The sequence below is a fragment of the Chelonia mydas genome, chromosome 8 (assembly GCF_015237465.2).
Source record: "Chelonia mydas isolate rCheMyd1 chromosome 8, rCheMyd1.pri.v2, whole genome shotgun sequence".
Lineage (NCBI taxonomy): Eukaryota > Metazoa > Chordata > Testudines > Cheloniidae > Chelonia > Chelonia mydas.
In genome coordinates, this window is record NC_057854.1 from 100,917,095 (window position 1) to 100,928,083 (window position 10,989).

At 45.0% G+C, this 10,989-nt stretch overlaps 1 protein-coding gene across 6 annotated transcripts; it reads left to right on the plus strand.

The window, feature by feature from the left end:
- The first annotated feature begins 9 nt into the window (after positions 1 to 9).
- LRRC41 (leucine rich repeat containing 41) lies at positions 10 to 10,932 on the plus strand. Of its 6 annotated transcripts, none has more exons than XM_037906244.2 (10): positions 10 to 148; positions 769 to 855; positions 1,819 to 1,889; positions 3,680 to 4,913; positions 6,127 to 6,369; positions 7,565 to 7,729; positions 8,504 to 8,602; positions 9,133 to 9,255; positions 10,017 to 10,092; positions 10,633 to 10,932. In XM_037906244.2, the coding sequence occupies exons 3-10, from the start codon at positions 1,863 to 1,865 to the stop codon at positions 10,865 to 10,867; spliced, it is 2,202 nt and encodes a 733-aa protein (XP_037762172.1). In that variant the 5' UTR covers positions 10 to 148; positions 769 to 855; positions 1,819 to 1,862; the 3' UTR covers positions 10,868 to 10,932. The 6 variants fall into 6 exon arrangements, with proteins under 6 accessions (XP_037762172.1, XP_037762170.1, XP_043408748.1 ...); XM_037906242.2 differs by having other exon boundaries at positions 50 to 188; XM_043552812.1 differs by lacking the exon at positions 10 to 148 and having other exon boundaries at positions 366 to 855; positions 3,680 to 4,318; positions 4,352 to 4,913.
- The last annotated feature ends 57 nt before the right edge of the window (positions 10,933 to 10,989 follow it).

Genomic DNA, 10,989 nt, shown 5'->3' on the forward strand with positions numbered 1-10,989 from the left:
CGCTGCCGGGCGCTGTTTCTCTCTGTGCGGCGAGCCCGTCCCTAGGGTGCTCATCTGAGTGAGGGCGGCGGCGGCCATGGAGGCCCGGGCGGAGGGAGGGGCCGCTGCTGGGAGCCCCCCCAGCCTCTTCGAGCTGAGTGGGGTGGTGGTGAGCTCCGCCATGGGGACCCTGGAGAGAGAGGTTTGGGGTAAGGGGGGCGCGGGGGTCCCCGGCCTGTCCCACTGCAATGGGGGGTGTTTCACGTCTGTCCTAATGCAGTTTGGGGAGGGATCGTCTGAGTCCTGGGCAGTGGGGGGCCTGCGGGGGGGGGCGAGTCCCAGTATATGTGTGTGTTGGGGGCGGGTCCCAACTTGGGGGATGTCGCAAGTGTTTGGTGGTGAAGTGGGGGGGGGGTCCCCAGGCTTCTTCCAATGCAGCGTGTCTGGTGGGAGCTGAGTTAGGTATGTGACATCTGTGATGGCAGCACATTGAGCGCTGAGTGCCCCAGAGTTACCAGGACGTCCCCATCCCTAGGGTCTTTGTGAGGAAGGCATCGCTGTGGAACCTGACTGGACCAACTTGGACACGGGGCACAGTGGTGATGGGTTCTTGTCTCTGCTTTAAGTGCAAGTGCCAAAAAGGACATTTAGGTGAACATTAATCCATGGACCAAAGTGTTACCCTAGTGGGAACTTCAGTCTCCATTTTATTTTGTTGTCTCTCTAAATCTTTTCCGCCTCCCAGACTTATAAAGCATTCTGCATCTCTTCTCTTCCCCCACCCCAAAGCACTTCCTGGACAGATACTCCAGGGCATCCTGCCTTTGCTTAATATCTATTACCTGGAAAGGATTGAGGACATTGCTGTGAAAAAAGGTCAGTTTTATTCATAAAACTGTTTTCTCTAAAGTTGAAGGGTTGTTTGGTCTCCATTGATCATTTGGTTCTGGGCCTCTCCGCTGAAACTGTCAACAAGGAATAGTAATTACTATCAGCTATGAGAAGTTTTTTGGTGTGGACGTTTTCCCTAATTGGAACTGGATTTAGAATGCCAAATACATTTCTTATAGAGCACTGAACAGCATTAAAGATAATGATTTTTGATCACTGCTCACCATGGCTGATGAATAACAATGAGATGAATAATATTATTATTTAAAAGGACTGATGGTATCTGTTACATACAGTCTGTTTAAATAGATGAGAATTCAGTGAAAATCCCCAAATGTATAGTTTTTAAAAGACACCATCAAGTCAAATTTCATCCCAAACTTTGGCTTTCTAAAAATAACATTTTCAGTTCCTAAGACAAGAAATACTTAGTATATTTGATTGTTTAAATTCCACTGGAAATAGTTTTGTAAATAATAACACTGCCTGCAACATTTGTAAGCCAAACTTTGCTGCTTTTTGCTTCTATGTAAGTATTCAACAGTGAAAATTATTATTTAGTGTCCAAAATGAGGAATACTAAAAGTACGTAGGCAGGATTAGTACAGAAAAGTTTTAATTAATTTATAATAATTAATTAGATTACCAAAACTAAAAGAATAACAATCTGATATGTAATAGGTAACAGGGAAAAGATTATTTTTGTACTAAATATCTTTTAAAATGTTATTTTAACCACATAGTGCCTCTTTAGCAAACATAAAATGTCTTATTTCTTTTAAATCAGTATCGATCTAGTGCCCTGAATGTTCTCCAAAAAATAGTATTTGATGACTCGTGTTTCTAATCTTATTTGTTTTAAATTAACATCATTGTGAAACCCGAGAAGGGAAAATTGAGTAAATCTTTTGAGATAGAGGATTTGGTGTAAAATTGTTTGTATTTCAGGACTCTCAACCCAGCCCATATGGCACAAACTCTGGAACGATGTGATGAAAATCAGACCATCCAAGTCAGAGGTGAGTTGGAAAGCTGCTGATGGACCAATTTAGAAAGGACACAAAGTTTACACCTCAATTTTGCAAACACTTATTCATATTTTTCACTTTGAGTATGTGAATAATTCCATTGCTTTGAGTGAGACTACTGACATGTCTAAAGTTAAACACATGTAAATATTTACAGGATCAGGGATTAGGATGTCACCCTGATACTCAAAATGTTCCGTAAAACACCTTATCTTGTACTTATATATAATTTTTCATCCAGAAGGATGCTATAGCACTTTGTGGGCTTAATATATTAGGATGAAGCCCACTGCTGGAGTGTATGCATGTGCGCTGTACATTTTGGGCCTCACAATGAACGTGCACGGAATTGGGATGAAAATAAATTTATTTTACTCTGATTTTATTACACTCCAGGAAGGTCCTACATTTAGGAACCAAGAATGTAGGTCACACTTAGAGGATGAGGGACTGTATTTTGGAAAGCATAATTCAGCAAGGGACTTGGAGGCCATGGTGGATAGCCAGCTGAACGTGTGCTAACTTTGTAATGTGGTGGCTAAGGGAACAAATGCAATCCTTGAATATATAAGAATGGGGACTGTTGAGTAGAAATAGAGAGGTGTTGTACCCACTGTATATGGTGTTACTGTGTCCAGTTGTGATGTCCACACTTTAAAAAGGTGTTGACAAATTGGAAAGTGATCAGAAAAGAACTACAAAAATGATTTGAGGTCTGGAAAACTTCCCTTAGAGTGAGAAAATAAAGAGGCTCAATCTGTTTAGTTTAACAAAGAGAAGGTTAAGAGGTGATTTGATCCTGGTCTATAAGTACCTGCTTGGGGAGAAGATTTCTCATAGTAGAGTGCTCTTTAATCCAGCAAAGGCGTAGCAAGATCAAACAACTGGAAGCTGAAGCTGAACAAGTTCAGAGTAGAAATAAAGTGCAATTTTTTACCAGTGAGTGTAACTCTCCATTGGAACAAATTTACTAAGGAACATGGTGGAGTCTCCCTCACTTTGTCTGTAAATCAATCTCGGATGTCTGTCTAAAGAGATGCTCTAGCTCAGCTAGAAATAATGGGCTTTTGATGCAGGAGCCACTTGGTGCAGTTCTGTGTCTTGCGTTATATCGGTGGTCAGACTAGATGACCATAAAGGTCCCTTCTGACCTTAAAATTTTTGCCCTTGTCTCTGTTGTTGCTGTGTGGGTGCTACCCCCAGATGCCCCAGTTGTAAAGCCTCTGCTGTGCAGGTGTTGGAGTAAAGACACATGGGGAATAAACTGTTGAATTAGAACCCTGAAGGATTAGGGAGTACAATATGTCTGTAAGCCTGATTCTGATACACTGTGCCCTCCCACTGATTTTAATTAAGACCTTCAACGCCAGTTGTCGGACTACAGTACTTTTCAGGATCAGAACCTTAGCTGGTGTCAAATGTTGCCTTGCAACATGGAATCCATGCGGCACAGGTTGTGGCAGTATAAACTTGTTTACCGCCAATATTCCCCCAAACTTTCCTGAAGGGACTGCCTGTTGGGATGAGAGGGTATTGAGTCTCCATGGCACATCCTTGACCTCTACAGAGACTGATGACAACTGGGAAACTAGTGGCAGTGGTGGTTTCTGTGATGTTGATTGAAGTCACTAAATGCTTTGTCAGATGATAACAGCTTATGGTCACTACTGACTTGGATAGAATCTGAATTAGCATCCTAGGGTTAAAGTCCACTCCCTCTTTCCCAGTGTGTCCTTGTTTAAATGAGGATAACATCCATTAATTCTGGGATTTTATTACAGAACATAACAAGTTGGAGGAAGAAGTTCCTTGAAACTTTCTTCTCAAATGTCCTGCATGGAGTTTTGGATGTTTCTTCAGATCAGCGCCTGAGTGACCGTCATTTTTCACCCCTACTCCACAGCTCGCGGCATGTTACGCAGCTCACCATCTGTAACATGCTGCAGGGGGTAGCAGAGCTCACTGCTGAGCCCAACCAAAGAGTGCTAGAAAACCTGGCTGGCTCACTGAGAACCTTGAAGTTCCGTCATCTGCTGACCTCCGATCTGTCCATTAGACATTCACTAAGTTTGCTGCTTCATCATCTGATCCACCATGGAGCTGTCAGCCAGGTATCCATGTGTTCCTGGCCAGTTCCCGACAAAGTACTTTTAGTCCTCATTCTGAGTATGAGTGCTGGGTTTTGGCACCCAGGTAAGACACTTGTGCACCAGGGCAGCCCTTGCAGTCTTTGCAGAGAGGAGTCGGATGCCCAAGGCCTGCTAACTCAAGAGGATGAGGCCCTGCTAGAGTCAAATCAGCTGTGCTGTGGATCTGCTGAACAATCAGAGACTGTCCAGTGGGGTGATAGTGAGTCAAGAAGCAGGAAGGCCCAAACTGCTTCAGCCAAAGTGCTGCAAGAAGCTGATCCTGACTCTCAAGCTTCTATAGAACTGTCCAGGAGCAGCAGTGACACTGTTAAAACTCCAGTGCTCTGTGGATTGAGGAGCCATCCTCTGCAAAACCTAGCATGTCAAGATACAAGCTGCAAGGTGCCCCCTGAGTATCACAACATTAAAGGAGAGTCTTCTCCTTCCCTACCAAAAAGATCTTCGGTTGGCCCCGCTTTCCGAAAGCCCTATAGACGGTTTAAGACTGCGGTGGGGAGGAAGCGCCGCTGCACCAGGAGAAACCGCAGAGCTCGTGCAGACTCGGAAGATCTATATGATTTTGTCTTCGCTGTTGCTAGGGAGGAGGAGGAGGCGGCGGCAGAGTCGCTCTACGAAAGCAATGCCCAGGAGGGGGAAAGCATTGATGGCTGGGCCCCTTCCCCAGCAGACACTCCTAGCTTTGAGGGCGTTGGCTGCACGGAAGGAGGATCTGTCGGAATCCTTCCTCTGAAAGCGGCATGCCGCTTTCGAAGTGTATCCACGCTGGAATTGTTCTCCATCCCTCTGACTGGGGACACCTGTCGGGCTTTGGGGAACCTGCTGAGCTCTTGGGCATCTTTAGAAAAGCTGGTTCTGTCTTACAATGGTTAGTAGTAATAACAGAGCTTTTAATTTCAGGCGTGTTTGACAATCTGGTTTCTGACTGAAGCCAAATTCTAAAAACTGCTAAGATCGGCACTGAAATTTTGGTTGGGTGGAACAGACATCATTGGGCACTCTTAAGCTCACCCTGAAAATATAGGTAGCAAGGACGCTTCAAACCATGCAAGGCTTTCTTTAAGTAGGGAAAAAAGCAAGGGAAAGCTGATCAGCAGCAACCAGGCTTAAAATATGAGAGGGGTGTGTCTGCGTTAGAGGAAAACGTGCTATGATGCAAGTAGAGTATAATGAAGATGATACAAGCAGTGAGAGAAGGGAAAGGAAGAAAAGGACAGAGACCTTCTACTGTGTACAGCACAGTGGGGCCCTATTCTTGGCTGGCCCTTAGACACCACTATATTATCCATAATTAATAACAAAAGGGTTTAATATTTTAATGGGGTCCAGAGGGGATTCTTCACTGCAGAGTAAAAACATCCTGTAACATTTTTTGTTCCTATGTACATTTATGGTAACTTTACTTTGGAGAAGGAACTGGGATGTAAACCCATCAGATTAAAGGGACAAATGAGTCTAACTAGGAGTAGTGGGGGTGAAACAGAGCAAAAGGATAACTTCCTAATGGTGAAGTCTGATAGACCCTGATCCTCCAGACTTTTGCATGCAGGCAGATTCCTGCACCCATGCTGAGCTCTACTGAAATCAGTGGAGTTCTGTGGGGGCAGGTTACAGGATAAGAGTCTTAGATTATAGAATAGTTCCCAAAAGGAATTGTGGGAAGCTCGGAACATTGCTCTGGGCTGAATAAAGCCCTGCTGATAAGAGTTCTGCACTGGCTAGTGGAAATGGACAAAGTGACCTAGTCAATCTTTTATATCTGACGTTTGTATGAAAGACTCTGGAGTTCTTAAGACATTGCCTAGAGTTAATCACATATTTTACTAATCAGAGGCCATCTAATCCATCCCTGAAGTGCAGGATTGTTCCCTGTAATTTGTCTAGTGCATTGTCCAGTTTTAAATTGCTAAAGTGATGGCTTCTACCTCTTCCCTGGGGAAACCGGTCCACAGTCCAACGCTGGGATCTGTTAGAAAGGTGCAGGTGATACAGGCTGTGTCTTTGTTCCAGCCTTGCTGAATTATTTGCTCTCTCTGTGTATGTAACACCCATCTTGCTTGCTATTGAAATGTTGGTTTCAGGCCTGGGCGCTAATATCTTCTGCATCCTGTCTGGGCTCCGGGCCCTCTCTCACCGCAGAGACTGCAGCCTCCATGTGGTGCGTGTGAGTGACGTGTTCTCATACATCCCCTCGGTGGAGCTTGTTCGGTCCATCCTGACTGCCTTCCCCCGCCTTCACACGCTGTCTGTCAGCTTTGATCTCAAAAACCAGCTGGAGGGGAACAGGCCAGAAGGGCATTCGAGCTCGGAGGCAGAAATTCCAGGTAGACTATAGACGCTGACTAGTAAATGAGATCTTGCTGTTTGTTTAAAGTAGTAAGTTCAACCGCCTTTGCACACGGGGTAAGATGCTTAAGTCCTGGCCCAGTTTGCACTTAGCTAGGTGATTGTGACCATTCCTTTGAGAGTCAGACCTTGCCACAATTTTCCACCTGCAGATTGATTGTGACCTCCAGTCTGTTGTGTGCTCTGACGTGGCACAACTTTTGAGGGCTCCTGGACAGAACGTCTTTAATTGTGTCATGTAAAATACCAAACACATCAGCACCTAACAAGGCCAGGCAGAACCTATGGTCAGTGCAGAAAGTGGCTGTTGGCTTGTTTACCTGTGTGGTCCAGATCTGCTGTGCTGTTCTGGCTTCCTGTTCACTTGTGTGTGCAATTCATGCTATTGACTATGATATATAAGGCCTTGTATAGGTTGGCTGGTGTCAGTCAGAAAAAAAACTCTGTTCACCATCATGATAACTGAGATCAAGTGCAAAGCTATTGCTAAGCCCCGGGATTTCCATGTCTGAGTGCTGTAGCAGGTCAGGGACTGCAGATTCTGGAACCCACTTCCTCCCTTCTTTCAACAGATTTGTTGGTCTTCAGGGCGTTATGTCTACACTGTACAGCCTCTGCTGCCATAGCCCCCTAGTGTAGACACAGCCTTTGCTGATAGAAGTTCTTCTTCTGTCAGTGTAGGAATATCACCTCCCTGAATGATGTCAGCTAAGCACTCAGACGCAGCTGTGCTGACATAAATGCTGGGGGTTTGGTCAGTGTAACTATGTCGGTCAAGGGTGTGGTTTTTTCATACCCCTGGCCAACACAGCTATGCTGGTATAACTTAAGTGTAGACCAAGCCACAGGCTTTTGGCTTTGAATGGAATCTGTGAAGAACTGTGTCCTGGAATGAAAGGCTGATTCAGCTATTTGTGGATAAGGGGGTAAAATTTTCAAATGTGACTTAGGTGTTTAGGAGCATAAGTCCCACTGAAAATCAATGAGACTGAGGTGCCTAAGTCACATAGGAAAATTTTACCCCAAGTCTATATATTCATTACTCTTCCATGCACCCAGACACTGGTGATGGGTACAGTGGATAACTTAGTTCCTCTGGGAACCAAATGCATTTATCAAACATTTTTGAGAGAAAGCATTTGCCAACAAACATCGTTTCCCCCCTCCCTTTAGAGAGCTGCCTGGAACAGTTAGAGATCCGATTCCCCAGAGAACCTCTGCAGACCAGTCTCCTTTTGCCTGTGTTGAAAGCCTCAAGGTCTCTCCAGCAGTTGTCCCTGGACAGTGCTACAATTTCCTGTCCCCTGGAGTTTGGGCTCCTTCTGCAGGCACTCAAAGGTAACACAATAAAACTGTGCAGTGAGCTTCTTGGACAAAACCTATCATGGTCTCCTTTAGCGGCTTGTCTAGGGGCCTCCCTGTTCCTCTGCCACCTGTATTGTCTAGGGGGACAGGTCTACATTACACAGTTTTGTGGGCATAGCTGTCTCACTCAGGTGTGTGAAAAATTCCACACCCCTGACTGAAATAGCAATGCTGGCAAAACCCTGTGTAGACACAGCTATGCCTGAGGTGGTTTATCTATAGATCTTCTTATGCTGGTATAAATTGTATCTCCAGTAGGGGGCTCCACCAGCCTAGCTATACAGGCATAGCTGTCTCAGCAGAGCCTTTCTAGAGCCCTAACCATTTGCTTTTCTGTTGCTTTGGACTGTACGTGCTAGGTAAAATTTTCAAAAGTGCCTAACCTACTTAAGTCCCATTTTCAAAAGTGAATTAGGCACCTGAGTGCTTTTGAAATTTTTACTCTTGTCTCTACAATGCACACACTTGGCGCAATTCACGAACACAGAAAAATGGAAAAGGCGGCAGGGATTTTCTTCCCATTTTTGTTTTAGTGAAAATTACCGTGGGGAGTTGGGAGTTACTGTATTGCAGAAATCCGAAGGCAGAATTTGGCCCTAAATTTGTAAGTTTAAGTACTGTGAATGGTGAGCTGTTATTTATCCAGGACAGCCAGCTGTGTGGTTGGGATTTCATTAGCAGATAGCACATTTCTTTTGACACACAAGCTCACGATACCTGACCAGTAAGATTTTGTCCATCTTGCAGAGTGTAATCCAGGCTTGAAGAGACTGAGCTTCCATGATGTGAACCTTGCTGACTACCAGAAGGAAGTTCTCCTCCTGCTGCAGGACCCTGTCCTTCAAGGTACAGCAAACGCCCGCCCACCCACAGGGGCTGCACCACAGACTGCTGGTGGGGCTGAGGTTGGAGTCAATGTGTGATCCTAGGGAGTACAGGATTTGTCCGACAGTTTCATTCTCTCAGGAATGGGAAGGAGATGGGATGTGTGACTTTTGGGGGCGGCGGGCAGGGGGGATGAAAACATACCTGGGTTGTGACTAAGGAGCAGTAAAGCTCTGAAGCCAGTCTGCAGTGCAAAACGGAGTTACGGTCGTGGCTGTTAGACATAACATGCATGGTGCTATAACCTTATAATCAGGTCACATAACTGAGGGATATGATCAGGGTTTTACCCAGGTAACAACACCATTGAGGATCCTGCCTACACTATTCATTTTAAGCATGTTGTAACTAGGTATCTAGCAAGGATGGTTTCAGTTCTTGCACCTTAAACAGGTCCCCCAAAGCGATCTGCAATATGTAAATAAATAATTTACTGACTGTGGTGAGAGAGGCCAAAGATACATCTATCACTGTGTGTAATTTTTTGGTAGAAATTACATTTTCCTTTTGTCGGCTGTTTGAAAGCTGCACCACTGAGTTTCTATCCAACATAATCAAAATAGTGAAGAGAAATTCAACTCTGAAGAGCCTCAAATTGCCTGGAAACAGACTTGGTATGTACTGTCAATGCAACTATGTGGGCATCCCCTTACACTAGCTCCCTGACAGCTAACTATCAGGAGAGTAGTCAGAGCCATTGCTGACCAACTTCTACCAATGAGTTAAACACACAACAGCTGTTAAACAGTGGTATTTGTGGAATGAATATTTTTTCATGGAGGTATATAGGGTATTTCAGCCATGTGCTGCATTGCACAATTATCCAGGTGCACGATGGGATTTTTCTCCCCTTTCTGTGAAGCGCTAGGTTTTGGCCACTGACAGAGGTGGGATTCCAGATGTAGAAGATTAAGGCCCTGATTCTAGAATAGCTAGAAATAAAGCTGATAGCACTAGCTATAGCCAGGTGTACTATGCAGACACTCTGCCTCTTAAAGCAACTGCATCGGCTTACTCGATGCAACTTAGAGCTTTCTAAAGTTACAGGTTTCTTTAATGATTTCCGACAGGACCTTTTTGCTTTAGTAATGTTCAGGTAACAGTTAAAGGTGTAGTGAGGATGAGGAATTGAATGGCTCAATGGATCTATAATGGACCAATCAAACCTCTCTCTCACTGGTAGGCCCCCAGTGTGAAGCCCAACTTTCATAGTGACTTTCACACTTTGCTGTTTGGTGGTGTTTGATTGCAGCCCGGTTTCTAGTACTAATGGGCCACTGCTGAAGCTGCTTAAGTCCCTTGGTGCTGCGCCTCCCTCCTTCCTTTGATGCTTTCAGTGATTGCGGTTTCACGTCATTTGTTTTCCCATCATTAGGGAATCACAGGTTGGTTGCCTTGGCTGACATTTTCTCTGAAGATTCATCCTCTTCCATCTGCCAGTTGGACGTCAGGTATGCTGCGGCCTCAACCATAGTACTCTCCCGTCACGTCCCTTTTTAAACACACTTCAGTGCTCCAGACAGCAGGGTAAATCCTGAGCCTCGTTCTGTTCACTAGCTGAGCTGATACCACATCAACTAAGACTATGTTTTAGGGAACACCTTGCTGCCGCTACCCAGGATTTGAGCATTCTCAAAAGGTAAGTATCCCTGCATATACCGTAAGGGAAGAAAAAGAAATACAAACATCTTTCATTGAGCTTCTAAGCCCCAGTTTTAAATGGCTAGAAATGAGTTTAATGACAAAAACACCATGCTTGTTAGCTGGTGGGAGAATGGACAGAACAGCTCCGCCCTTTATAGAGGCAGAGTATAACCAGCTCTTATGCATGACCTGTCTCCATCGGATACAATCAAGCTGTTAGTATCTACTGCCTACCATTATTACTGTGATGCTTGAGAATAAGTACACTCTTCCTCCTCAAATGAATTTTAACTTGTAGGCACCTAAGATCTTAACTGTATTTTACTCTTTGTTTTACCCCCTTAAAGCTCAAATTGCATCAAGCCGGACGGGCTCCTGGAGTTTGCAAAGAAGCTGGAGAGCCACATCCTGCAGCGAGGCGGGCAGATCACGTTTACCCACCTCCGCCTCTTTCAGAACTGGTTGGACCAAGATGCTGCAACAGCGCAAGAGGCTCTTCGGCGGCTCAGAGCTGTGTGCAGCGTGGTCAGCAACACCTGGGACTCTTCGCAGGCCTTTGCTGACTACATTAGCGTGATGTAATGAACGCCCAGGAACTGCTGTAAAATCGTTAGCGATAGCTTGAAATAAAGTTGTACAGAACAGTGCTCCCTGTCTCGTTGGCATTGCTGTTCACACTGTGCGCAAAGCATGGTGCAGAAGCA